The 26404-nt window shown below is 39.8% G+C and overlaps 1 protein-coding gene across 1 annotated transcript in view; it reads left to right on the top strand.

Annotated features, from left to right (window-relative positions):
- The first annotated feature begins 697 nt into the window (after nucleotides 1-697).
- NUP133 (nucleoporin 133) overlaps nucleotides 698-26404 on the top strand; it is a 75131-nt gene continuing 49424 nt past the window's right edge. The window contains exons 1-12 of the mRNA XM_007989746.3: nucleotides 698-978; nucleotides 2864-2982; nucleotides 7198-7301; nucleotides 8414-8521; nucleotides 9449-9583; nucleotides 11032-11202; nucleotides 13252-13407; nucleotides 13731-13801; nucleotides 19157-19304; nucleotides 21639-21786; nucleotides 22739-22896; nucleotides 25033-25124. Coding sequence (XP_007987937.1) covers nucleotides 797-978; nucleotides 2864-2982; nucleotides 7198-7301; nucleotides 8414-8521; nucleotides 9449-9583; nucleotides 11032-11202; nucleotides 13252-13407; nucleotides 13731-13801; nucleotides 19157-19304; nucleotides 21639-21786; nucleotides 22739-22896; nucleotides 25033-25124 — 1592 coding nt within the window. The 5' untranslated portion in view covers nucleotides 698-796. The remainder of the gene's footprint in view (nucleotides 979-2863; nucleotides 2983-7197; nucleotides 7302-8413; nucleotides 8522-9448; nucleotides 9584-11031; nucleotides 11203-13251; nucleotides 13408-13730; nucleotides 13802-19156; nucleotides 19305-21638; nucleotides 21787-22738; nucleotides 22897-25032; nucleotides 25125-26404) is intronic.

The raw sequence follows: 26404 nt of genomic DNA, 5'->3' as shown, positions 1-26404 counted from the left end.
TACGTAGGAGCTACAACGTATACCAGGATCTTAGGGTGGAGGTAAGTGTGAGGGATGACTGCAGATAGAGCTCCTCTCTTTGCCTTGGACAACTGGCCAGTCTTACCAAGCTGGGACAGAGATGGTGGTAGGAGAGGGGTCCTAAAGGAAAACATGAATGTGCTTTTCATAAGCGCATTGTGAGGAGTCCGCAGGACTTACAGGTGAATGTGTCCCCTAGGGAGCTGATTTGATAGGGGTCTGGGGGTTTTGAGCTGGATCCAGGTTAGAGACACGGATTTATGGCGTCATTAGCGTGGAAGAAACTGTGCAAAGTTGAATGGGAAAACGGCAAACCTAGAAAACAGCAAATATCACAGTGCGATACCAGTGTCAGCTTTACGGCCTTTCTCCGTCCTCAGCTTGTACTGAGGAACATCTATCATTTCACAAGAGGCTCAGGAACTACCAGTGTGAAAAGAGGTTGCGTTCAAGCTGCTGGAGGGCCAGTTCCAACCAGGCGCAGTGAAGAAGGAGGCCTGGCTTTGCGGCTTCACATCCCTGGAAGCTCTGCACTTCAACGGTTCTGGATCTGGGGCCACCGGCCGCCTTCCCGACCTCCCCCGCGGGCTGGGCGCCGCCCTTAATGTCACGATCACGCCCCCGCCAGCGCTCAGACCGCAACCCGCGGGAGCCACTGCGTTTGACGTCATCATCGCGCGCCATCCTTCTCTTAGGTGTTTAATCTCCGCGCGCAGGCCGCGCTGAAAGCCGACTGCCAGATCCCTCGCAGTCCTAGTCGCTGCTCCTTCGAATCATGTTCCCAGCCGCCCCTTCTCCGCGGACCCCGGGTCCCGGGTCCCGAAGGGGCCCCCTGGCCGGACTCGGGCCCGGCTCCACGCCCCGGACGGCCAGCAGGAAGGGTCTGCCCCTGGGGTCTGCAGTCAGCTCCCCAGTGCTCTTCTCACCGGTGGGCCGGCGTAGCTCGCTAAGCTCGCGGTAAGTGATCTCCTTGGTTGGGTCTGGCAACCAGCAGGCTCACCGGCCGCAGTGGGCCGGATCGGTTAGTGTCTCCAGAAGCCTTCGGAACCGGGGGCGGCGGAAGAGAATGCCAGAGTATTGGAAAATAGACGTTTTCTACTCTTGCAGGTCATACCTGCTTCACTTTTTGAGTTGATTCCCCACTTTGCATTTTTCATGGATACCTTTGTGCAGAAGTGAAGTACAAACCGGATTCGCATCGGTGGTTACCCACTTCCCACCTACTACCGCTGTGATCTGGCGTAAGTCACTCGTGATTTTCTTCATCTGTGAAATGGCGATAATATATGTCACCTGAGCCAGAGGAGTTAGTATGAATTGCCACGATGCAGATGTAAGGTGATGGTGATAATGAGGACCTGCAACCCTGAAAGATCATTGTTTAATGCCTAACATACCAACTGACATTAATATCTGATGATTGGTAATTAAGGGGTTTCTAGCTACGGAATTTAACTTTCTAGGTAAATTATAGGGAAAAGACTTTACATAAGTGAGATAAGAGTACTGTGGTAATTTAGTTACTAAAACTGCTGGTTTGGAGCGCCAGTAAAATCACACACACCCTTCCCCCCGCCCCCCAAGACACACCATGTTCATAATTAACCTAAAACTTTAGAAGATAACGTGTTTCTGCATAGTTTTCTCTGAATTCATCTATAATAAATGAATTTTTCCCTGCAGGAAAACACCGAGTATTGTGTCTTGAAATTATGGTTAAAATTTGTCTGTAAAATTTTGCAGTACTTTAAAGGAGAAGTGGTTTTTAAAGAATACACCATATCTTTGACTTTTTTTTGGCGTATTTTGAAAAGTACAAAGTGCTGATCTTGGCATTGTTTTCTATTCCTTTTACGAAAAGTTGGAGAATAAAAGCGTACTTTATTTACTGTGTGTGTTGTTTTATTTACATCTCTTCTTTCCGGTGATCATTTGAAGAAAAACCTTTGTTAATCCTCTGTCAGGAAACAAAGCCCTCAGCCATTCTGTATGTGCATCTCCTCATTTAATTCTCATAAGACATAGAATAACTTATTCTGGTGGCTTTACAGTATTCTAAATGTTAAGAGGGTGAGCAGGAAATAAAGTTTTTACTCTGATATCTGCTGTTGAAGACCATGTAACAGCTGATGCTCATAACCTGTTTGATTTATTGCTTGGTTGTACAGATCTGATAGATTTTTTTTTTTAAGAGACAGGGTCTCACTCTCTGTGGCCCAGGCTAGAAGCTGATGCCACAATGCCTGGCTAATTTAAAATTTTTTTTTGTAGAGACAAGGTCTTGCCATGTTGCCCAGGCTGGTCGTGAACTCTTGGTCTCAAGCAGTCTTCCCACTTCAGCCACCCAAAGTGCTGAGATTATAGGCATGAGCCACTGCCCCGGCCAGATCTGGTAGATTCTTCAAACCCTAAAGCCAAATGAGAGCTTAAATCTCATCTAAGCCAGTATTTGTAAAATACATTTGACCACAACATATGGTAAAAGCTGATGTTTTTATTCTGTCTTTCAAAAATATTGATTGAGATCTGCAAAACGACCCACTGTTTGAAAAAAACACTGGTCTAGTTAAGCCATATTTCACAGCTAAAGAGGCAGAATTATAAGGAGTTTAGGTGAATACAGGCATACATTTTATTACTAGAGCATATGGAATTGAAGCCAAGTTTTCCTAAATCCTGTCTTTTTTTTTTACATGAAAAATATTACATTTAGTTACATGGTAAATATGAGCCAGTGTTAATTTTTTTCAGAGAACTCCTTATTGTGAAAATATATACATAAATAATTAGGATAATGGAAAATTTTAAGTTATAAATAAGGTAATTAGACTTTTTTCTTTAGAGGAACACCAACACGAATGTTTCCACACCACTCCATAACTGAGTCTGTGAACTATGATGTGAAAACGTTTGGATCTTCTCTTCCTGTTAAAGTCATGGAAGCGCTAACATTGGCTGAAGGTAGGTATCATCTTTCCATTTACCTATATTAGCAGTTTAGGATGGAGCCTAGATGTGGCGTAGAGATTAAATTTATGTTTTCTCACGTATACCTTTACGTAAATGGAGAGAGATGGTAGCCTCTCTAGTTTTTTTTTTTTTTTTTTTTTTTTGAGAGAGTCTCACTCTGTCCCCCAGGCTGGGGTCCAGTGGCATGATCTCAGCTCACTGCAACCACCACCTCCCCGGTTCAAGCGAGTTTCCTGCCTCAGCCTCCCAAGTGGCTGGGATTATAGGTGCGAGCCACCATGCCGGGCTAATTTTTTGTATTTTTAGTAGAGACAGGGTTTCACCATGCTGGCCAGGCTCGTCTCAAGCTCCTGACCTCCGGTGATCTGCCCACCTTGGCCTCCCAAAGTGCTGGGATTATAGGCGTGAGCCACCACACCCAGCCACCTGTCTAGTTTTTTATTTTATTTTACTTTTTTTTTTTGAGACGGAGTCTCGCTCTGTTGCCCAGGCTGGAGTGCAGTGGCATGATCTCGGCTCACTGCAAGCTCCTCCTCCTCGGTTCATGCCATTCTCCTGCCTCAGCCTCCTGAGAAGTTGGGACTACAGGCACCTGCCACCATGCCTGACTAATATTTTGTATTTTTAGTAGAGACTGGATTTCACTGTGTTAGGATGATCTTGATCTCCTGACCTCGTGATCTGCCCACCTCAGCCTCCCAAAGTGCTGGGATTACAGACGTGAGCCACTGTGCCCAGCCCTAGTGTTTTACTGTAATTGAGATATATAATAAATTTGAGAAGGAGAATGAGTTCATTTGAACACAATCAAATTAAATCTAATTGTTTTAGGTACTGTATAGTAGTTCCCCATTATCTTTGAGGGATATCTTCCAAGATTCCCCAGTGGATGCCTGAAACCTTGTATATTACCAAACCCTATATATACTGTGTTTTTTTCATACGTACACACCTATGATAAAGGTTAGTTTATAAATTAGGCACAGTAAGAGATGAACAGCAATAACTAATAATAAAGTGGAACAATTATAACAATATACCAGCACTACTCTTGTATTTTGGGGTCATTAAATAAGAATACAAGCATTGCATTACTGCAACAGTTGATCTGGTAACTGAGACAGCTACTAAGTGAAAAACAGCTGGATAGTCTCAGGGGTGTCCAATCTTTTGGCTTCCCTGGGCCATACATAAAATACACTTACCCTAACAATAGCTGATGAGCTAAAAATAAACAAATAAATAAATAGATCTGTGTGTAAATCTCATAATGTTTTAAAAAGTTTACAAACTTGTGTTGGGCCGCATTCAAAGCTGTCCTGGGCCACACATGTCCCTGGGCCGTGGGTTGGACAAGCTTGGTATTTACAGTATGGAAATGCTGCACAAAGGGTTGATTCACAACCTTTAGACAGGACAGTGTGAGATTTTTATCACTTTACCCAGAACAACATGCAATTTACAACTTAGGAATTGTTCATTTGAATTTTCCATTTAATATTTTCAGACTACAATTGACCACAGGTATTTGAAACTGCAGATAAAAGGGGGAAATACTGTTTATGCAAAATTCAGTCCTGTTTGAAGAGTTGATCAGGTTTATGAAGTTTACCATTAAAAAAAACCCAAAACTGATACTTTATGTTATTGGGTTTAACAATACAGTAAAATCAAGTCCTAACTCTATTTCTGGATCCTGTGTAGCATCCCAGAGGCTGTGTGCACAAATTTAGGATGTTACCATTGTGGTGGTGTACCTTTAGAAGAGTCTGTTGGCAGAGAATTAGTGTGGAATTTTGACAGATACAATCAACTCAAACTTAGAAAGGCAACTTTAAAGATGAGCAGTTGGATGACACTGGAAGAGCAAAGTTCAGAGCATCCTTAATATCTGCTGAAGTCATTTTTATTAAGGATTGAATTCTATATCTTTGTGATTTTTCTGGAACAGTGTTTTTCAAATTGTAGGAGTGACCAAAATTTAGCGGTTGTTGACCAGCATTTAAAAAAAGAAATAGAATGCATCTCATATAACGTTTAGTAAATTTTGTTTGTTTTACTTAAATTGTATATGGGTGTATCATGATGTAAAATGTATTATACTGTGAATAACTCTGTATTTACTGTATATATTACTGTTAACAGTAAAAAAAAAAAAAAAGCTGAAAGTACTGTGTTTTAGAAGGAGGAATATATCTCATCAACTGGAACTTGCACATCTTGCCTATCGGTCCTTGGGAGCTTTAGGGATAGTTGTTTTCAGACAACTAAACTATCAACCTCTGTATACATTGTTCTGTTTTAAATAAATAAATAAATAAATATACATATTGTGTATATATATGTATATTTTTCTCCTCTAAAAATTTCAGTTTAAATTACATTTAAACCTTTTAACATACTCCTGGTATTTTAACAGACTAGATTAAATAACACAGCCCCACATCTAGAAATTCAGAGAGTCCCTAGGAGTCAGGATATATAAAACAAAGAGATGTGTCAACTTGAAGAACTTTTCCGCACTTAGAAACCTGCCAACTACTGTTAAGTCAGCCCTTAAGGGCACACCAGTCGAAGATCTAGAGTAGTTGTAGTGCTTTCAAGAAAAAGGAAATTACTGAGCAGATAGTTCAGTTGAACAAAAAGTCCTCACTCAGCCTGGGCTTGGTTTGATAGTTTCGCTTGTACATTATGCCTTTTACTTAGCCCTTCTACCTTTCTTTAAAGAGCAAAGTTCGACTTAATAAAATTTGCAGGGCTGTTAACATGTTTGTGGAGGTTTACCACCAATACTAAGACGTATGCTAATTTAGTTTTGTCACTTAATAGAGAATGTAACTCTTTGTTTCCATATAATAAATAGTTTATCATTTCTTTAAGGAGCTCTTATTTGAAAATTATGTGCGTTTGAAGGAACATTATTTTCCTTGAAATGTTTTATATAGTTAATGAGGAGTTTATTATTTGTGTTACTTTATTGATATAAATGTTGCTAGATATTTCTTTTTTGTTTGTTTGTTTGTTTTGAGATAGAGTCTCGCTGTGTCACCCAGGCTGGAGTGCAGTGGCATGATCTCGGCTCATTGCAACCTCTGCCTCCCAGGTTCAAACCATTCTCCTACCTCAGCCTCCCGAGTAGCTGGGATTACAGGTGCACGCCACCATGCCCAGCTACTTTTTTTTTTTCTGTTTTTGGTAGAGACGGGTTTTCATCATTTTGGCCAGGCTGGTTTCAAACTCCTGACCTCATGATCTGCCCACCTCGGCCTCCCAAAGTGCTGGGATTACAGGCGTGAGCCACCCCGCTCAGCCTTTTTTTGTTTTTGTTTCCGCTTATTTATTTTTTGATATGGAGTCTTACTCTCTTGACCAGGTGGGAGTGATGTGATCATGGTTTACTGCAGCTTCAGTCTCCTGGGCCCAAGTAGTCCTCCTGTGCCTCAGTCACTCTAGTAGCTGGGAAGTGCACCACCAAGCCTGGCTGTTGTTTTTTGTTTTTTTGCTTTTTGTTTTTTGTTTTTGAAATAGGGTCTCACTTTGTTACCCAGGCTGGCCTCAAGCAGTCCTCCCACATTGGCCTCCCAAAGTATTGGGATTTATAAGCATGAGCCACTGTGCCTGGCCTAAATATGTTTTATAGGAAATAAGCTATCTGGTCTGTTTGTAACAAAAAATTAAGGAATATTAAATGTCCCAAATACAACTGTTGCCTTTAGATATATTTCTTTTTTTTTTTTGAGATGAAGTCTGACTCTGTTGCCCAGGCTGGAGTGCAGTGGTGCGATCTTGGCTCACTGGAACCTCCGCCTCCCAGGTTCAAGCGATTCTCCTGCCTCAGCCTCCTGAGTAGCTGGGACTACAGACACGTGCCACCACACCCAGCTAATTTTTTGTAGTTTTAGTAGAGATGGAGTTTCACCATATTAGCCAGGATGGTCTCGATCTCCTGACCTTGTGATCTACCCATCCTGACCTCCCAAAGTGCTGGGATTACAGGCATTAGATATATTTCTAAAGCTGGTTATCAGAGTTAAATAGATCTGTTGTTTTTGGTGTTGATAATTTTGGAATATTCAAAAGTATTTGTTGTGAATTAGTCCTTTCTGAGTGTGCCAATTACTTTTTTTTTTTCTTTTTTTTGATAAAGCATGTGGTAATAAAGATTTATACTATATGATTAATCACTCACCTCATTTTTTCCTTTAGTCGATGATCAGCTGACTGTTAACATAGATGAAGGTGGATGGGCTTGTCTGGTGTGCAAAGAGAAGCTCATTATTTGGAAGATTGCTCTGTCACCTATTACTAAGGTAATGGCTCTTCAGAGAGAGCTGGAAGGAGATAGAGGAGAGGAATGCCAGTTGACTTTTAATTTTTACCGTAATTTTTTTTACAGTTGGAGGATAGTTAATATGAAACTACTTAGGTGTTAAGGGTTTGCATTTTCATAGTGATGTGAAATAATGAGCATGCATATACATTTGTATATTGGGAAAAAAGTTTCCCCCTTTTAAAGATCCATGTTTACATTTAATAAAATTAGAGACATTGAAATTTTCAATGAATATTGTGCTAATCCGTCTGCCTAATAAAGTATCAGACTAAATGCCACCTATATAAGCAAATGAACTTTGAGTTTGCATATTTCTGAGAAGATAGAACTATGTTTTGTTGAACCTACTGAATTATGATACTAATTGCTAGTTAAACTTTTCACTTGTCCACTTCCAACAGTGGGTTATCATTTGCATGTCTAGTAACTTATCCTCAGCAACCTTTTTCTGTTCGTTACAGCTTATATGCACTACTCTCTTCCACCACTCATTACTCACTTGGCCATGTTCCATTGGAACTCAGGGCTCCTGCTTACCTCAACTCTTCACTTCTGCTGAACTGTGTTACTGCTGCCCAGAAAAGGGTATATGTGGTTAGGTGTAATAGGTGAGGGAGAAGTCCTGGGGGACATACTGAGTTAGCTAAGGGATCCTGATATTTGGCTGAGAGTCTTAAGAAATATTTCCTAGGTAACTTGGTATAATTACTCTTTGTTCATGCTAATTTTAAATGTCAAATAAACAAATCAATAGTAGATTGGGAAAGTTCCGTAGAAAACCTAAGTACTTCTCTTAACCTTATTTAGCCTTCTCTTAAGTGGACTTTTCTAGCTGGGGAAGAGGTTAGGATAGTTGTTCTTCAGAGTTTGGTCTAGCTTTAAGTTTTCTTGATTCAATATCTCTTAAGATACTTTGTTTTAAAATTACTGAAAGCCTGATTAAAAGGAGATGTGAGAAGAAAGAATATTTGTAGAATGGTGTTTCCAGCAATGAGTCAGAATCTAAAGTATGTAGAGAAGGGAAATCAGATGCATCTTCAAAATACTGGATTTGATGTGAAAGATTTTCTGTTTGGGTTTGTTCTACAGTTATCAGTTTGCAAAGAACTTCAGCTGCCATCTAGTGATTTCCACTGGAGTGCCGACTTAGTGGCTCTTTCTTACTCTGCTCCCTCAGGTGAAGCACATTCTACTCAGGTAGGTGACTTAAAAGCTTATTGAAATAAACTTTTTACAGTAAGGACATCCAAAGTTGAAGGAATCATCCTATTTGATTTTGAGACATAACTATAAAGCTATAGAAATCAAGACATTGCGGTATTGGCAAAGAGAGCCACACACATAGGGCAATGTAACAGAATAGAGAATACAGTTACAGATCCACATAAAGGCGCCAATTTGATCTTTGATGAAGGTGCAAAAGCAATTCAGAAAGGATGGTCTTTTACGATGACTTTTCTCTGTATCAATACATAGTGTAGGAACGTTTGTAATTTTAAAATTACAGATGACCAATTTGTATTGTATTGAATTTTCCCTTAAACCTCACACCTTGTTATAAAGATTAATTTGAAATGAGTCATAGATCTAAATGTAAAACAGTAAAACTTTTAGAAGAAAACAGGAAAAAATCATGATGACCTGAGATTAGACAGAGTTCTTGGAAATCACCAAAAGCATGATCCATAAAAGAAAAGTTTGATAAAATTAATATTAAAGTAAAATAAAAATTTAAAGCATTGCTTTGCCAAAGACAAGAAAATGAGGAGACAAGCTACAGAGTGGAAGAAGACATTTGTAAATCATGTATCCAGTAAAGGACTTGTATCCAGAATATTTTTTAAAATTCTAAAAACTTGATAAGACAATGCAGTTTAAAAATAGGGACTAGGACTTGAATGGACACTTTGTGAGGATATAAGGATGGCAAATAAGCACATAAAGAGATGTTCAGCATTATTAGCCATTAGATAAATGCAAACCAAAACCCCAGTGAGTTCTTATTTCTGATTTTTCTTGATCAAATAGTAGATTGTCCTGTTTTTTCATATCAGTGTCATCAGACTCCTGGTTTGGGGGTTCTTCTTGTATTGTGATTGCCGATTGTTGTGATCTTGTTTTGAGGCTGTTGCTGTCATGGTTGCCACCAGAGAAGGATCCATCCGCTATTGGCCAAGCCTTGCTAGTGAAGATACCTACACAGAGACTTTTGTTGATTCGGGAGGTGATAAGACTTACAGTTTCCTAACAGCAGTGCAGGTATACCATGGATATTCCTTTATATTTACTGGAAAGCTGTGATTTGGCTTGGAAATGAGATTTTTATTTATTTTTTAAAATAGAGACCAGATCTCCTTATGTTGCCCAGGCAATTCTCAAACTCCTGGGCTCAAGCAGTAACTCCTGCTTTGGCCTCCCAAAATACTGGGATTACAAGCATGAGCCACTGCACCCAGCCGTGGAAATGAGATTTGATGACTAAAAATGTGGAGTTTTGAAGAGACTGTAGAGACCAGGGAGGAATCAAAAAGAGACAAGGAAGAGAAGAATGTAAGGATCTATGATCTGAACAGTTAGACAAGGGAGGCTCTTCTCACAGGGCTCTAAAATACCAATTTCAGATAGTAGTTTGTGATATGCATTTCTTTTAGAAACATTTTATGAGAGTGGCTTGTTTTTGAGCCACCATCAGACACTATAAAGAATAGTTTGCATTGTCTTCTTTGTAGGTTCACAAAGAAACAAAATCTGGCTGAGCATGGTGGCTCATGCCTGTAATCTCACCACTTTGGGTAGCTGAAGTGGAAGGATTGTTTGAGACCAGGAGTTCAAGACTAGCCTGTGCCACATAGCGAAACTTTGTCTGTACAAAAAAATTTGAAAATTATCTGGACGTGGTGGTGTGTGCCTGTAGTCCCAGCTACTCAGGAGGCTGAGGCAAGAGGATCTCTTGAGCCCAGGAGATTGAGGCTGCAGTGAACTATGATCTCACCAATGCACTTCAGCCTGGGTGACAGAGCGAGACCCTGTCTCTGATAAAATAGCAAACAAAAAATATAAATAAAAATAAAATCTGATAACCTAATTTGTTAAATCTGAAATATGAGCTTGTAGTTTAAAAATCAGAATTTTAAAAAGATGGACTTTTTTTCTGCTACAGAAGTTTTGTGTTTTGTTTTGTTTTGTTTTGTTTTTCTTTTTTCAAGACACGGTTTTACTCTGTCACCCAGACTGGAGTGCAATGGTGCTATCTCAGCTCACTGCAACCTCTGCCTCGTGGGTTCAAGCAATTCTTGTGCCTCAGCCTCCCAAGTGGCTGGGATTACAGGTGCGTGCCGCCACACCCAGCTAATATTTGTATTTTTAATAGAGATGGGGTTTCACCCTGTTGGCCAGGATGGTCTCAATCTCCTGACCTCAAGTGATCCACCCACCTTGGGCTCCCAAAGTGCTGGGATTACAGGTGTGAGCCACCATGCCCGGCCAGTTTTTCTTTTTTCTTATGAGAGTTTTTCTATGTAGGATTAATGATATCAACTGAATGGATTCTGAAATGTATTACTTTAATAAAATAACAACATTCTATTTTGTATTCTTTTAGATTTATTTCAATTACAATGATTTTTCTCTGTATCAAAGAATGTTTTGTTAGTTTTCTTTATCTTAGCGTTAGATGCTAAACTGAACTAATTCATATTTTTTCACAGGGAGGAAGTTTTATTTTGTCCTCTTCAGGAAGCCAACTAATTCGGTTGATACCTGAGAGCTCAGGAAAGATTCATCAGCATATCCTGCCTCAGGGGCAAGGCATGCTTTCAGGAATTGGTCGAAAGGTTTCTTCTCTTTTTGGAATTTTATCTCCTAGTAGTGATCTCACAGTAAGTTTATAAAATAACTATTTTACAAGCTTATTTCTTAGTTAAATCAATAAGTTGAAAGTATGCTCTGAACAGTGTTGCCTCCATATGGACAATAGTGTATGCAAAATAGAACCTTTGATCTTTTTAGTGAACTATTTTTATTATGATGAAATGAGTTCATACTAACCTTCTCCCATAACTTGTAACACTAATATCTTTAAATCAGATTATGTCACAAGTACATTTTTGGAACTAAAACTATTATGTAAAATTTAAAATGTGTTTCTTAAAGATTAATTTGACTTTTTAGATTTAACCGGAAGCGTGTCTCTACTGCCATGCCTCCACCTGTCTGTGTGGATGACTGAAATCTAGATCTGTTGGTTGGATTTCTCTGCCCCATACTCTAGTATAGTGAAGGGAGGATGATGGGAACTAATATTTATGGACCATCTACTCACTGCTCGGTGCTCCATAGTTGTTATGTTCATATTGTGTAATCATTGTGACAACCTGTAAGATAGTGCGCTTTCCCTCCAGTTTACAGATGAGGAAGCACCCTCAGCGGGAAGGTGTGTAACTGCTGAGTGGCAGAGCTGGGGATCATACCCAGGCCTGCTCTTTTTACTGTGCTGTTTCCCTCTTGTTTCAGATAATTATCATCACCTGCTTCCTTGAATGTTCTTTAAACCTAAACTTAACATGTTTAAAAACAAATTTATTGTATTCTTTCATCTCTCCTATTGACTACTCACTTACCCCTATAAAACTCATTTCTCTTTTGATCTGTTTTTGTTAAGAGCACCATCACTTTTTCTCAGTGACCCAGGTATAAAACCTTGTTATTTTTTGTGTCTCGCTCTCCTTCCATAGCAAACTAGTTATTTACCAGGTGCTGTAGATTTAACTTCTGTCCAGTCTGGTTTCCATCCCCATCTTTCTGCTTTTGATGTTATGCCCTAACCTATATTCTTGATAAATTTCACCTAAGTTCCTGGTACCTGCTCAGTTTGCTTGCTGTTGACCTTTCTGCCCCATCACTGATGGGTTTTTAACACAAAGCAATCATGTATCTCCAGCTTTAAAAAGCCAAATACCTATACTTCATGATTAAGCATATACTGAAAAGGCAAAATAATACTCTTGTGTATGACTACATACATTCTGCCAAATGCATTCGAACACAATTCTGCGTTCAGAAGCTATTGATAATATCTCCCTTGCTTGCTACACTTACAAATTCACATTCAACACTCTCTGCTGTATGTCCCTGATTTTTCATTATTTTTTATTTTTATTTATTTTTACAAATAGAGACAGGGTCTCACTATGTTGCCCAGGCTGGTCTCAAGCTCCTGAGCTCAAGTGAGCCTCCCTCCTTGGTATCCTAAACTGTTGGAATTATAAGCATGAGCCACCACACCTGGCCTCATTTTTCAAAAAATCCTTATTTTTGCTTCTTTTTGACTTGTCATCTACTTTCCGATGTTAGAGGATGACTTCTTATTCTCTAAAGACGCTGTAACTTTCCCACCTTTCAGCTCTGCTCCTCCTGGGCCTTCCGCCTGTATCCTTCTTCCTCTAGAGTCCAACATTGCCGTCCAACTCTATTTCAGGATCACTTCTGCTGCTGTTGTTGTTGAGATGGAGTCTCACTCTGTCAGCAGGCTGAAGTACAGTGGTGCGATCTCGGCATCTCTGCAACCTCTGCCTCCCGGATTCAAGTGACTCTCCTGCCTCAGTCTCCCAAGTAGCTGGGACTATAGGCGTGTGCCACCACACCCGGCTACTTTTTTGTATTTTAGTGGAGATGAGGTTTCACCATGTTGCCCAGAGTGGTCTTGAACTCCTGAGCTCAGGCAGTCCACCTGCCTCAGCCTCTCAAAGTACTAGGATTGCAGGGGTAAGACAGCACACCTGGCCCAGGATTACTCCTTTCTTTAAATCCCAAAGAAAGAATTCTGCTAGGATTACTAATCACGTATGTGAAATTTGAGTTTTAAAACAATATTTCCTTAACATTAGAACTTCATCTATGAATTTGACTTCTTTTTCTTTTCTGAATAGCTTTCAAGTGTTCTTTGGGATAGTGAGAGATCAAGCTTTTATAGCTTGACAAGTTCAAACATCAGTAAATGGGAATTTGATGATTCTTCAGAAAAACATGCATACAGTTGGGATATAAATAGAGCCCTGAAGGAAAACATTACCGATGCTATTTGGGTAAGAAACAATAATATTCATCTCTGTAATTCACGCTATGGTTGTATGATAATGCTGGTTCCGTTAATTATTTATTTCAACACATTTCAGTGTAATAAACAACATAATGTATAGTTATCAGATTAAGTGGAAATGGGGTAGTCAATCTCTAGAAATATCGGAATATACTGGTTTACTTGCTGAGCAATTTTTTTAAATGTATACATTATTCATTCATCCAACTAAGTTATCATGGGTGAAGCACTTCACTAGGTGCTAGGGGTATAAAGGTGAAAATAAATCATTCCTACACTCAAGCTTACATTATTAATATTTTCATGTAGGGATCTGAAAGTAACTATGAAGCTATTAAAGAAGGAGTCAACATTCGATATTTGGACTTGAAACAAAACTGGTAAGCAATTAATTTGTCATAAAGAACATAGATAAGAGTTTGGAAAAAATAAGTTGATGTTTATTATAAAATGATGAGCAATCTCACTGTCTGCTCTTTTTTTGGAGACAGGGTCTCACTCTGTCACCCAGGCTGGAATACAGTGGCGCCATGATAGCTCACTGCAGCTGTGACTTGCTGGGCTGAAGTAATCCTTCTGCCTCAGCCTCCCAGTAGCTTATACTGCAGGCGTGTGCCGTCGCACCTGTCTGATTTTTAAAATTTTTCGTAGAGATAGGGTCTCACCATGTCACCCCGATTGGTCTTGAACTCCTGGGCTCAAGCAACCCTCCTGCCTCAGCATCCCAAAGTATTGGAATTACAGGTGTGAGCTGCTGTGCCCAGCCTGTTCTTTTAGTGCTGATCTTCTCATGCTATCTATTAAGCTTTACTGAATGGTCTTACTGTTGTTTATTGAGTGATGCTAGTTCATTTGGGAAATTGAGACATTTTTCAGCCTTAAATGGTATAATCTTACATTGGTATCTCATTCATTAGAGACAAAACTTTTCTGCTCTTACAGCTAGAGCTTCTCTTCTTCATTGCCAAGAGATACCTGAGACCCTGTCATTGCCCACTGCTGTAGGTGCCCCATGGTGTGATCTTTCTCTTATTGGATGTATCAGGCACATGTTTCCCACCCTCTGTTGCTCAAGGAGCTTTAGGCCTACGTTTGTGGCTATGCTGAGTTAAGGATGGGATAAGGCTTTGTCTTGTTAGTATAAATTAGAACTTTATCATAGTTCATACTCAGCGTAAATTTCCTCATAGAAGCAGTGCTCTAAGTGGTGCATAGGATCCCCGGTTAGTCTGATAAAGCTAATTATCCCATGTTACTGTTTAACTTTAATGCTCAAGGTCACGTGGAACTTAAAAACCATTTGTAACATTGCTCATGGTGAATCCAAATATATAACTAGTAATCCCTCAGAATACAACTTCTTAGAAGTTGAAGACTATTTTTTATGAGTTTTAGAATAATTTTTACTGTTCTTGTTACACGTTTTGGGTTAGTAGAACGAATTCTACTTGTTCCTTGGAGAGAGATTGCAGTTGTACTACTCTGTGTAATTTTTCTCTCTGTTGGGTTGTTTAGACTATTAGTAGGCTCCTTTACAGTCTGAAAACCTTACAAAAGCTATCAAAGAGGTAAAAGTAATAGTACTGTTTAATTTCTGTAAGCATTTTAATTAAATACAGTTTACCTGTTTTTATTTGTCTTTATCAGACTTTTGGAAATGTAGGACTACTGTTAGGACAGCCCGCTGTGGGTATATAGTGCAGACATTTTTCTTTTTTATTTTTTTTTGAGACTGAGTCTCACTCTGTCACCCAAGCTGGAGTGCAGTGGTGTGGTCTTAGCTTACAGCAACCTCTGCCTCCTGGTTCAAGCAATTGTCCCGCCTCAGCCTCCCAAGTAGCTGGGACTACAGGTGGGTGCCACCACTCCCAGTTAATTTTTGTATTTTTAGTAGAGACGGGTTTTCACTATGTTGGCCAGGCTGGTCTCGAACTCCTGACCTCGTGATCTGCCCGCCTCGGCCTCCCAAAGTGCTGGGATTACAGGTGTGAGCCACCGCGCCTGGCCATGCAGACATTTTTCACATAATTTTCTGAATTGGAGACATGGGGTTGAGAATGAGAAGCATGCTTAGGAATTGCTATGCAGGGTCCACCCAGGGCTTCTCTCCCCCAGTGTCATGCTGCCCAGCAGGGTCCCTGTGAGGTGCAGCCGTCATCCTCCTTGACCTTCCTCTCCACCTTTACTCAAAATGATCCAGTTAGTACTCTATTATGTCCTTGAGGCCTCGTGATCAGAACTGTACAGAGAATTTCTCATATGGGTCCGTTTTCTTTATTTTAAGAATAGTGTCTGTCTTCCTCATAGTCACTCACACCTACTGATTTGTTGTCCATTTGGGCAGAGCTACAATCTGAGCTTATAATTTCAGTGAGTAGCTGGGCTGGGTGGCTCACCACTTTGGGAAACCAAGACAGGAGGATTGCTTGAAGCTAGTAGTTCAAGATCACCTGGTCAACAAAATGAGACCCTATCTCCACGCAAATAAAAATAAAAAATTAGCCAGGCGTGATGGCGTGTACCATAATCCCAGCTATTCAGGAGGCTGAGGCAAGAGGATCACTTGAGCCCAGGAGATTGAGGCTGTAGTGAGCTATGATCCCACCACTGCACTCTACCATGGGCAACAGAGAAAGACCTTTTTTCTGAGACAAATAAAACAAAAATAAATAAATTACTTTACTAGATGATTACTAATACAAAGTTTAGATATCTTCATTTTAGATATAAAGTTTGGAATTTTTTTAACCTTAACTTCATTACTTTGGATATACTTACATAAAAACTGGTCAAGCAGGAGGATCACTTGAGGCCAGGAATTCTAGGCCAGCCCGGCATTGTAGAGAGAGAGACACTGCCAACATGTTACAAGTTTGGGCCAATATTCTTTTTTTAAAAATTGATTTTTAAAATTTTTTTTATTTCAATAGTTTTTGGGGTACAGGTGGTTTTTGGTTACATGGGTAAGTTCTTTAGTGGTGATTTCTGAAATTTTAGTGCACCTGTCACCTGAGCAGTGTACACCGTACCCAGTATGTAGTCTTTTATCCCTCACCCTCCTTCCCACCCTTCCCCTTCAAGTCCCCAAAGTCCATTATCATTCTTACGTCTTTGTGTCCTCATAGCTTAAACTCCCACTTAGAAGTGAGAACATATGATATTTGGTTTTCCATTCCTAAGTTACTTCACTTAGAATAATGTGGACTAATATTCTTGAATTCCTTTCAAGAGTCCAAGCAGAAGTGATAAAGTTTGGGGAGCTGGGGGAAGAGAACTGTGAAGAAGGAAAATGAGAGCTGTGCTAGGATTGCTTGCTTTGAAGTGTCATGTCATTTAGTTACTTGCTTGGTTTCTTGTTTTTAATTGTCAGTAGAGGGTGCTTTGCCACCCTTTTAATATTTCTGAGACTTGAATGAAAGTTGCTAGTAATAGGACTGGGCGCGGTGGCTCACGCCTATAATCCCAGCACTTTGGGAGGCTGAGGTGGGCAGATCACCTGAGGTTGGGAGTTTGAGACCAGCCTGACCAACATGGAGAAACCCCGTGTCTACTAAAAATACAAAAATTAGCCGGGCGTGGTGGTGCATGCCTATAATCCCAGCTACTCGGGAGGCTGAGGCAGGAAAATTGCTTGAACCCGGGAGGCGGAGGTTGCAGTGAGCCGAGATCCCGCCACTGCACTCCAGCCTGGGCAGCAAGAGCGAAACTCCGCCAAAAAAAAAAAAAAAAAAAAAGAGTTGCTAGTAATAGTATTAGATGTTTTAGAAGAGCTAAAATAGGAACCATTTAATTTATTGGGGGCAGCAAGTTTGCTAGACTTAAGGGACAGATAAGCTTTAAGATGCAAAATGGTTGGTTTTTACATATACAGCAGTTTGAAATTTCTATAACCGATTGTTAAAAAGCATTTACATATATATGTATATTTTTAAACATTAGAGACAGGGTTGCCCTGTTTGGTCTTGAACTACTGGGCTCAAGCGATCCTTCTGCTTCAGCCTCTCCCAAAGTGCTTGGATTAAACACATAAGCCACTGTGCCTGGCCTAAAATTAGTATTGTTTTTTTTTAGTTAGAGTCTCATACTGTTGCCCAGGCTGGAGTGCAATGATATGATCTTGGCTCACTGTAACCTCTGCATCCCAGGTTCAAGTGATTCTCATGCCTCAGCCTCCCGAGTAGCTGAGATTACAGGCACATGCCACCATGCTGGGTGTTTTGTATTTTAGTAGAGATGGGATTTTGCCATGTTGGCCAGGGTGGTCTCGAACTCCTGGCCTCAAGTGATATGCCCACCTCGGCCTCCCGAAGTGCTGGGGTTACAGGTGTGAAACACCACACCTGGTCTTTTAAATTTGTTTTAGAGATACATGGTCTCACAGTGTTGCCCAGGCTGGTCTTGAACTCTTGGGCTATCTCAGCCTCCCAAAGTGTTGGGATTACAGGTGTGAGCCATCGCGCCTGGCGGTAAAAGTTTTTTTTTTAATGTTTTTCCTCTGGACAAAAGCGAGTAACCTTTAAATAACTGAGTACATCAGGGATTGGCAAACCTTTTCTGTAAAGGGCCAAAAGTAACTGTTTTAGGCTTTGGCGGCCATATAGTCTTTACTGCAGCTACTCTATTTCACCAATAGTATCATGAAACATCCCTAGAAAATGCATAAATGAATGTGTATGGTTGCCTTCCAACAAAACTTTGTTTATAAAAACTGGTTTGAGATCAGTTTCACTGGAGGGCTGTACTTTGCTAATCCCTGGATCAGATAGTTGTTTTGATCTTTTTTTTAAAGTCCAGTTTATTGAGCTATAATTTATAGAGAGTAAAAAATTTACACTCTTTAGTGTATAATTCTACAAATTTTTTTCTTCTTTTTTTTTAAGATGGAGTGTTACTCTATCACCTAGACTGGAGTGCAGTGGTGTGATCTCAGCTCACTGCAACCTCCGCCTCCCGGGTTCAAGCAGTTCTCCTGCCTCAGCCTCCCAAATAGCTGGGATGACAGGCATGTGCCACCATGCCTGGCTAATTTTTGTAGAGACGGCTTTGCCACATTGGCCAGGCTGGTCTTAAACTCCTGATCTCAGGTTATCTGCCCACTTTGGCCTCCCAAAGTGCTGGGATTACAGACATGAGCCACCGCACCCGGCCCTAATTCTGCAAATTTTGACAGATACATAGTTTAGTCATTTAATCACAACAATCAACACAGAACAGTTGTATAACCCCCCAGATTCCCTTGTGCCATTCTGTAATCGACCCCTCCATCCACCCTTAGCCCCTGGAGACCACTGATACGGTTTCTGTCTCTATAGTTTTGCCTTTTGCTTAATGCCATAGAAATGGAATATACAGGTAAAGCCTTTTGAGTCTGGCTTCTGTCACTTAGCATAATACATTTCAAATTCATTTGGTAATTTTTTTTTTTTTTTTTTTTTTTACTACTGAATAGTATTCTTTTGTATGGATATACCACCGTTTGTTTATCTGTTCAGCAGTTGGAAGACACTGGGTTGTTTTCAGTTTTAGGCAATTATGAATAAAGCCACTACAGTCATGGGTACACAGGTTTTCGTGTGAACATAGTTATTGGTTTTTTGTTTTTGTTTTTTAATTTTCTCTTGTATAGGTATCCACGAATGGGATTGCTAGGTTATTGGAAGCATATGTTTAATTTTATAGGAAACTCCTAAGTTGTTTTTTAGGGAGGCTTTACATCTTTATTTTTTATTGATTAGTGATGGGCTGGTGATTTTGGCAGCAGCATGGCACTCAGCAGACAGTCCGTGTCTCATCTATTACTCTCTGATAACAATAGAAGATAATGGTTGCCAAATGTCAGATGCAGTTACTGTAGAAGTCACTCAATATAATCCACCTTTTCAGGTAAGATTTATGTTGGTTAAATTACAAAGCAATAATATGTTGAGTATTTTTCTAACTATTTCGGGGTCTTATTTATTTATTTACAGAGTTTTGCTCTGTCACCCAGGCTGGAGTGCAGTGCCTTGATCTCAGCTCACTGCAACTTCTGCCTCCCCTTCCAGGTTCAAGTGGTTCTCCTGCCTCAACCTCCCGAGTAGCTGGGACTGTAGGCGTGTGCCACTATGCCCAGCTAATTTTTATAGTTTTAGTAGAGAACGGGTTTCACCATGTTGGCCAGGCTGATCTCGAACTCCTGATCTCAAGTGATTCCCCCAACTTGGCCTCCCAAAGTGTTGGGATTACAAGCGTGAGCCATGATGCCCGACCCATTTCAGGGTCAAATTTCTTGACAGATTTCATCTGCAGGGCTTGGCAATATTTTAAAATAGCTTGTTTCTAGACATTGTTGCATTTTCTTTGCCATCTCAGGCTTGTTCTTTTGCTTAGGTTTGGCTAATGGAAAATTAGAATGGAAGCAACTAGCAGAAAGCAGTTTGTTTATTCTGCTCTAGGTCTTTGGAGGGATTGTCATCTCTGTATTTAAGTAGAAAGAAGGTATTGATTAATTTCAGGGTGAAAGTAAGGAAGAAACCACACTGGGCATGATGAGTACATGCCTGTAGTCCCAGCTACTCAAAAGGCTGAGGCAGGAAGATCACTTGAGCCCAGGAGTTTGAGGCTGTTGTGTGCCATCTTCACACATGTGAATAACCACTGCATTCCAGCTTAGGCAATATAGTGAGACCCCATCCTAAAAAAAAAGAAACAGAAAAGAAGAAAGCTGGTAGGAATTAGGGTTTGGTTTAGAGCCTTGCATATTATAGAAAAATCCCCCTTTTTACCCAAAGCAAGATTATATTTGTATTCAGCAGTGTTACATAGTCATCAAAGTTCTTGTAAACAACTGAAAGGCAGGCTTTCTAATTTTAAGTTCATTAATAGCAATTAAACATGTTTAATAACAGATATTCATGAAAAAGCTGAACATGTATAAATTTATTTTATTTACTCTTACATGGTATCTAATTCTGTTAAATCCTTGTTTGTTTATTTTTGAAGAGGGAAAGTCTTGCTATGTTGCTTGGACTGGAGTGCAGTGATATTCACAGGTCCGTCAATAGTGCGTGGTAGCCTCCAACTCCTGGGCTCAAGCAGTCCTCTCAGGTAGCTGGGATTACAGGTGTGCACCACCGTTCCTAGCTTAAATCCTCACTTTTTTTTTTTAATCCTTATTCTTAACATGACTTGTTTAATTGAATCCTGTAAGAAAATCTTTCGATTTGTTCTTTTATGTCAAACAGAAATAAACTTTATCGTGTGTTCTGATTATGCAGTGTGGAAAACATGCTCAGTGTTAGAAAAAAATTCAGCCAGGGCAGAAGACTAGAAAGAGAACTTGAGGATTAAAAAACAATTCTAGGACCTCACATTTAATGTTTCTATAGAATTACTTCTTTAATAACAGCTTATTTTTAGCATATTCTAATTTTATTTAATGAGATTTATTTTTATTTCTACCTCTGATTTTATATGTAAACAAATCAACTAAGTTTTCTTGTCATTAATATCTTGCCAGTAAGGTAAGAACCAAAATGTTTGCTTATCAGGGATCATTTATAAAAAATTGCCAATTCTTAATACAATGAATTAGTGCTTTCATTTTCTCCCTTGAATTTGTCATAGGCTTCTAGTTATAGTCATCATCATGGAAATGTTTTCATAATTTGTTAATTTTGGACATTAACAAATTAGGCCAGGTGTGGTGTCTCGTGCCTGTAATCCCATCACTTTGAGAGGCTGAGGTGGGTGGATCACCTGAGGTCAGGGGTTCGAGACCAGCCTGGCCAACATGGTGAAACCCCCGTCTCTGCTAAAAATACAAAAAAATTAGCTGGGTGTGGTGGCATGCGCCTGTAATCCCAGCTACTCAGGAGGCTGAGGCAGGAGAATCGTTTGAACCTGGGAGGCGGAGGTTGCAGTGAGCCAAGATTGTACCACTGCACTCCAGCCTGGGCAACAGAGTGGGACTCTGTCTCAAATAAATAAATAAATAAATAAATTTTTTAAAAATAAGCAAATTATAAGCAAGTTAACAAAATATATGTCTAATTGATGTTTATAAACTTTGTAACGTTTTGTTAATCATCTCATGGGTAGTGTTTAGATTTTTACAAAGAAAATAGGTGAATTCTTTCATCATTTTTATGAAATGTACAAAAATGAATTTAAAAAATCATACAAACAAATATTTTTGTTTTACCTCTTGTTAAATGTAATCTTAAATTTAACTTTCAGTCTGAAGACCTGATTTTGTGTCGGTTGACGGTCCCAAACTTTTCAAACCAGACTGCCTATCTGTATAACGAAAGTGCTGTCTATGTGTGCTCCACAGGAACTGGGAAATTTTCTCTTCCCCAGGAGAAAATTGTCTTTAATGCACAAGGTATGGTAGCAGTTTTAGAAAGCATGATTGGTGAGCTCATTAGTCATTCTGAGTGCTTTTTTCTCTTTCCCTGAGTGTCACTTCAAGCATGCTGCCCTCAAATGTTACTGGGACATTTCATACCACAACTACAGCAGCTGAAGCAACAACCCTACTAAGAAACCAAAAGGGTACTAGAATTTCCAAACTATTATATTTACAGGCAAAAATAATAACACTTGTTCCAGGAGAAGATGCCAAGAAGCAAAGAACTAATGCCAAGAGAAGTAATTGCTCATTCCTAGTTAGTAAAAGTGACTTATTCTGAGTTGATGCTCTTTAACTTTTCCACACCCCTGGATAAGAGCCTCAGGTGCTGGACTCATGCAGGGGGTCTGGTCAGGATTGAAGAGAAACCAAGCATATACTTAGCTGAAGGGGTTGGGCAGAGGACAGAGTCCAGGTAGGCAACAGCGTGGAACCCAGGTTTAACAGCATGGAACCCAGGTTTTCTAGTCCCAGCACAAGAACCTTGACAGAGGGTGGGTAGGCTGTTACTAAGGCGCAAGGTAAGCTTAGACTTTTTTACTTTTTTTTCAGTCCCCGTTGACTGATGTGGTAAGTTAAAGTCAGAATTAAGCAAGAGAACTCCACAGGATTGAAAAAGCTCTTCTTCTGAGTTTTGCAGAATGAATAATTTTCTTTTTTGGCTTACTAGATTGCTCTCTGGCAAGGCTAGTTTTTATTGTCTTTAAAGCTGAAAGACACAGAGCCTGCTTCTTCAAATAGCAGCTGGTTCTTAACATTTGATTCTGGGATTTAAAGGATGAGTTTGAAGTAGGAATAATACTGTAAAGGAAAAAATGTGCTTAATATATCATCAAGATGATTTTCTGCCCAGGGTGGTAGATTTTACAAAGCATTTTGTTGTTGTTGTTAAATGTATTTGACTCTGTGTTTTTCTTTCTTTTAGGAGATAGTGTTTTAGGTGCTGGTGCCTGTGGTGGTGTTCCTATCATTTTTTCTAGAAACAGTGGACTGGTGTCTATTACTTCACGGGAAAATGTGTCCATATTGGCAGAAGACCTGGAAGAGTCCTTAGCATCTTCATTTGCTGGACCAAACAATGAGGTAATGTGATTCTATAAGATTTTGAAGTTTTTATGTTATTTATTTTTTAGAGATAGGGTCTCACGCTGTCACCCAGGCTAGAGTGCAGTGGCACAATCATAGTTCACTGCAGCCTCTAACTCCTGGCCTCAAGCAATCGTCCTGCCTCAGACTTCCCAGTAGGTGCCTGGCTAATTTGGTTTGGTTTGGTTTGGTTTGGTTTGGTTTTTGAGACAGAGTCTCACTCTGTTGCCCAGGCTAGAGTGCAGTGGCATAATCATAGCTTACTGCAGCGTCACCTCAACCTCCCGGGATCAAGCAGTCCTCCCCTCTTAGCCTCCCAAATAGCTGGAATGACAGACATGCTCCATCTCACCTGACTAATTTTTTATTTTTTGTAGAGACAGGATCTCCCTATGCTGCCTAACCTGGTCTCAAACTCCTGGGCTCAAGCATCCTCCTGCCTCAGCCTCCCAAAGTGCTGGGATTACTGGCATGGAGCCACCGTGCCCAGCCTAATTTTTATTTTTATCAGATTATTTTATACAAATGGTCTCAACACTGAGACAGTTTTCAAAGACTTAACAATGCAGACATTAGTTCTTTTTGTCTTCCTCATCCCCTCTGTCCTCTTTGCTTGAAGCAACTACGTTTAAGCCTTGTAGTGATTTATTCTGGTATTTTTCTCCATTATCTAAGTAATGTACATATATTCCTGTCTCCTGATTCATCTGTTGATTTTCTACTATAGAAAATGAGGTTTTGGGTTACCTTATACTCCTTCCTCTGCCTTTATCATTCTAACATAAATTTTTTCCATTGTAATGACAATGTGAATATTGTTTACGGTTTGCTGAGCCAAATACTCATTACCTTTCCTTTATTATACAACTTTGTGTGACTCTTAGAGTGTATCATGACCTCATTTTATATTTTCTCACTTTCCTTTCATATGTGACTTAATCTTTTTACATACTCCAGGAGTTCTGGAGAGTGCCCCTCAGTGTAGTTTTTCCCAAAGTCAAGTCTCCACAAACCTTCCATCTGCACAGCTGTCATCCCAGAACTTCTCTCTTCCACGGTCCTCAAATCCTCAGGAGCTGTCCCTGCACCATGCGTAGGTGGCCTCATCTCCTATCGGTGCTGCCATTTCCTGTTCCTTCTGCTTTCTGTCTTCCTTTGTTGTAGTTAGAATCACAGATATTTCCATGGAACTTGTATTTCTGTTTCTTTTTATTCTGGGATGATTTTTTGAGAGGAATAGCCAGGTAAAAATTACCAATTTTTTTTTCTGTTGTCTTGAAACCTGAAATATCCCATCCATGAGGTTTTTATCATTCTTTTACAGAAGACTAAAAATAATTAATACTGTTTGGGGTAATTTCCATTTGAATAGTGTATGAAATATATAGATTACCTCTATAATTCAAAATTAAAATGATTGAGTATAGTTTTAAAGGAAAGTAACAATTTTTTACTTTTTTTTCTTTTCACAAAAAGGATTAATACTTTGGTTATTTTGTAATTGTAGGTTATTGTAATACTGTTACACATTCTGAAGCAATTTTATAGTGTTCCATTTCTTTAAAATTTTTCTAAATCCTTGTTTAAATTTGTAATCAACCATTATGCTTAGGTAGTATACACTGTAGTGAGTCGTGTAAGAACAAACCTATAAAAAGGTTCTGTTAATTATGATGAAATCTCCAAATTGTTTTACTTACAGCATAATCCCCGAATTACCTGTACCTTTTCTGTATGACTGGTTGATCATTTGGTGCTATTTATAGTGTTTCAATAAGTATACGAATGACAGGTATAGACCAAGCTTGTTCAACCCACGACCCATGGGCTGCATGTGGCCCAGGATGGCTTTGAATGCAGCCCAGCACAAATTCGTAAACTTTCTTGAAACATGAATTTTTTTTTAAAACTCATCAGCTATCATTAATGTTAGTGTATTTTATGTGTGGACCAAGACAGTTCTTCCAATGTGGCCCAGGGAAGCCAAAAGATTGCATACCCCTGGTACAGACAATATGGCAAATAGCTTGTGTATATGCAGAGTTGCTGTCATCGGATGGGTACAGTTTTTAGTCCAATAATTAAGAGTATTCAGATGCCTTTACCTCTAAACTATACTTTGTTATTTTGCAGAGTATGATTTTTGAGACCACTACAAAGAATGAAACTATAGCCCAGGAAGATAAAATCAAGTTGCTGAAAGCTGCCTTTCTGCAATACTGCAGGTATAACATGTTTTTTAAGTTATGGATTATTTTATGTGTGAGGATATGTTTTACTGACATGTGCTACTTATTTATTGACTGGTGGGAGCCAGTTGGAGGAATGATGCTATCAAGAGAATTTTTTTTGAGCTTTAGCACTTTAATAGACTGTTCTTCTGAAGTTAGTAGCCACGGGAGGTTTCCAGCTAGCTAGGCTAGGGAAAAAAACATGGGATCTAACATACTCTTTCCACTTCATGAAAAACAACGTACCATTAAAAACGGTGATCATGAAGACATCTTGCAAGCGTCTTCTATGAATAACGTTAAGGTGTAAATAAGTTGCTTACAAAGCTTTTTTTTTTTTTTTTTTTTTTTTTTTTTGAGACACAATCTCACTCTGTTACCCAGGCTAGAGTGCAGTGGCATGATCTCAGCTCACTGCAACCTCTGCCTCCTGACTTCAAGCAATTCTCCTGCCTCAACCTCCCAAGTATGCGGGACTGCATGCGTGTGCCACTACGCCTGGCTACTTTTTTTATTTTTAGTAGAGACGGGGTTTCACCATGTTGGCCAGGCTGGTCTCAAACTCCTGACTTTAGGCTGACTCCTAAAGTGCTGGGATTACAGGCGTGAGCCACCACTTCCAGCCGCATACAAAGTTTTACTGGTAATATGAAAGAATTATGGCCTGGTGTAGTGGCTCACACCTGTAATTCCAGCATTTTGGGAGGCTGAGGCAGAAAGATCTCTTGAGCATGGGAGTTCAAGACCAGTCTGGACAACATAGAAAGACTTCATCTCTACGAAGAAAAAGTTTAAAAATAATTAGTGGGGATGGTGATGCATGCCTCTAGTCCCAGCTACTCAGAGAGGCTGAGTTGGGAGGATCATATGAGCCCAGGAGGCCAAGTCTACTGTGAGCCATAATCACATCACCATACTCTAGCCTGAGTGACAGATCAAGACCCTGTCTCAAAAAAAGCAAAAGAATTTTAGACCTGGCCTATTAGTTGAGTTTTGCTTTATGCAAAATCACCACAAACCTTAGTGACTCATTTAACATAGCTGATGATTCTGCAGTTTGACTCTTGGGGCTGGGCTTAGGGGGTAGTTTTACTGTTCTGAGTAGACTCACTCATTTTGGTCTGCTGCTGGGCTGGCTGCTCTTTACCATACTCAAATTTTTGGGCCATTGGCTGGCCAGCTCGCTCTCTACTTTCTGTGACATCTCCTCAACTAGCAGGCTGCCCTGGGCTTATTCACGTATCACAGGGTTCTAGAACGGCAAGAGAGCAAGT

This window comes from Chlorocebus sabaeus, chromosome 25 (genome assembly GCF_047675955.1).
Source record: "Chlorocebus sabaeus isolate Y175 chromosome 25, mChlSab1.0.hap1, whole genome shotgun sequence".
Taxonomy (NCBI): domain Eukaryota; kingdom Metazoa; phylum Chordata; class Mammalia; order Primates; family Cercopithecidae; genus Chlorocebus; species Chlorocebus sabaeus.
This window is presented reverse-complemented; position numbering and strand designations above follow the sequence as displayed.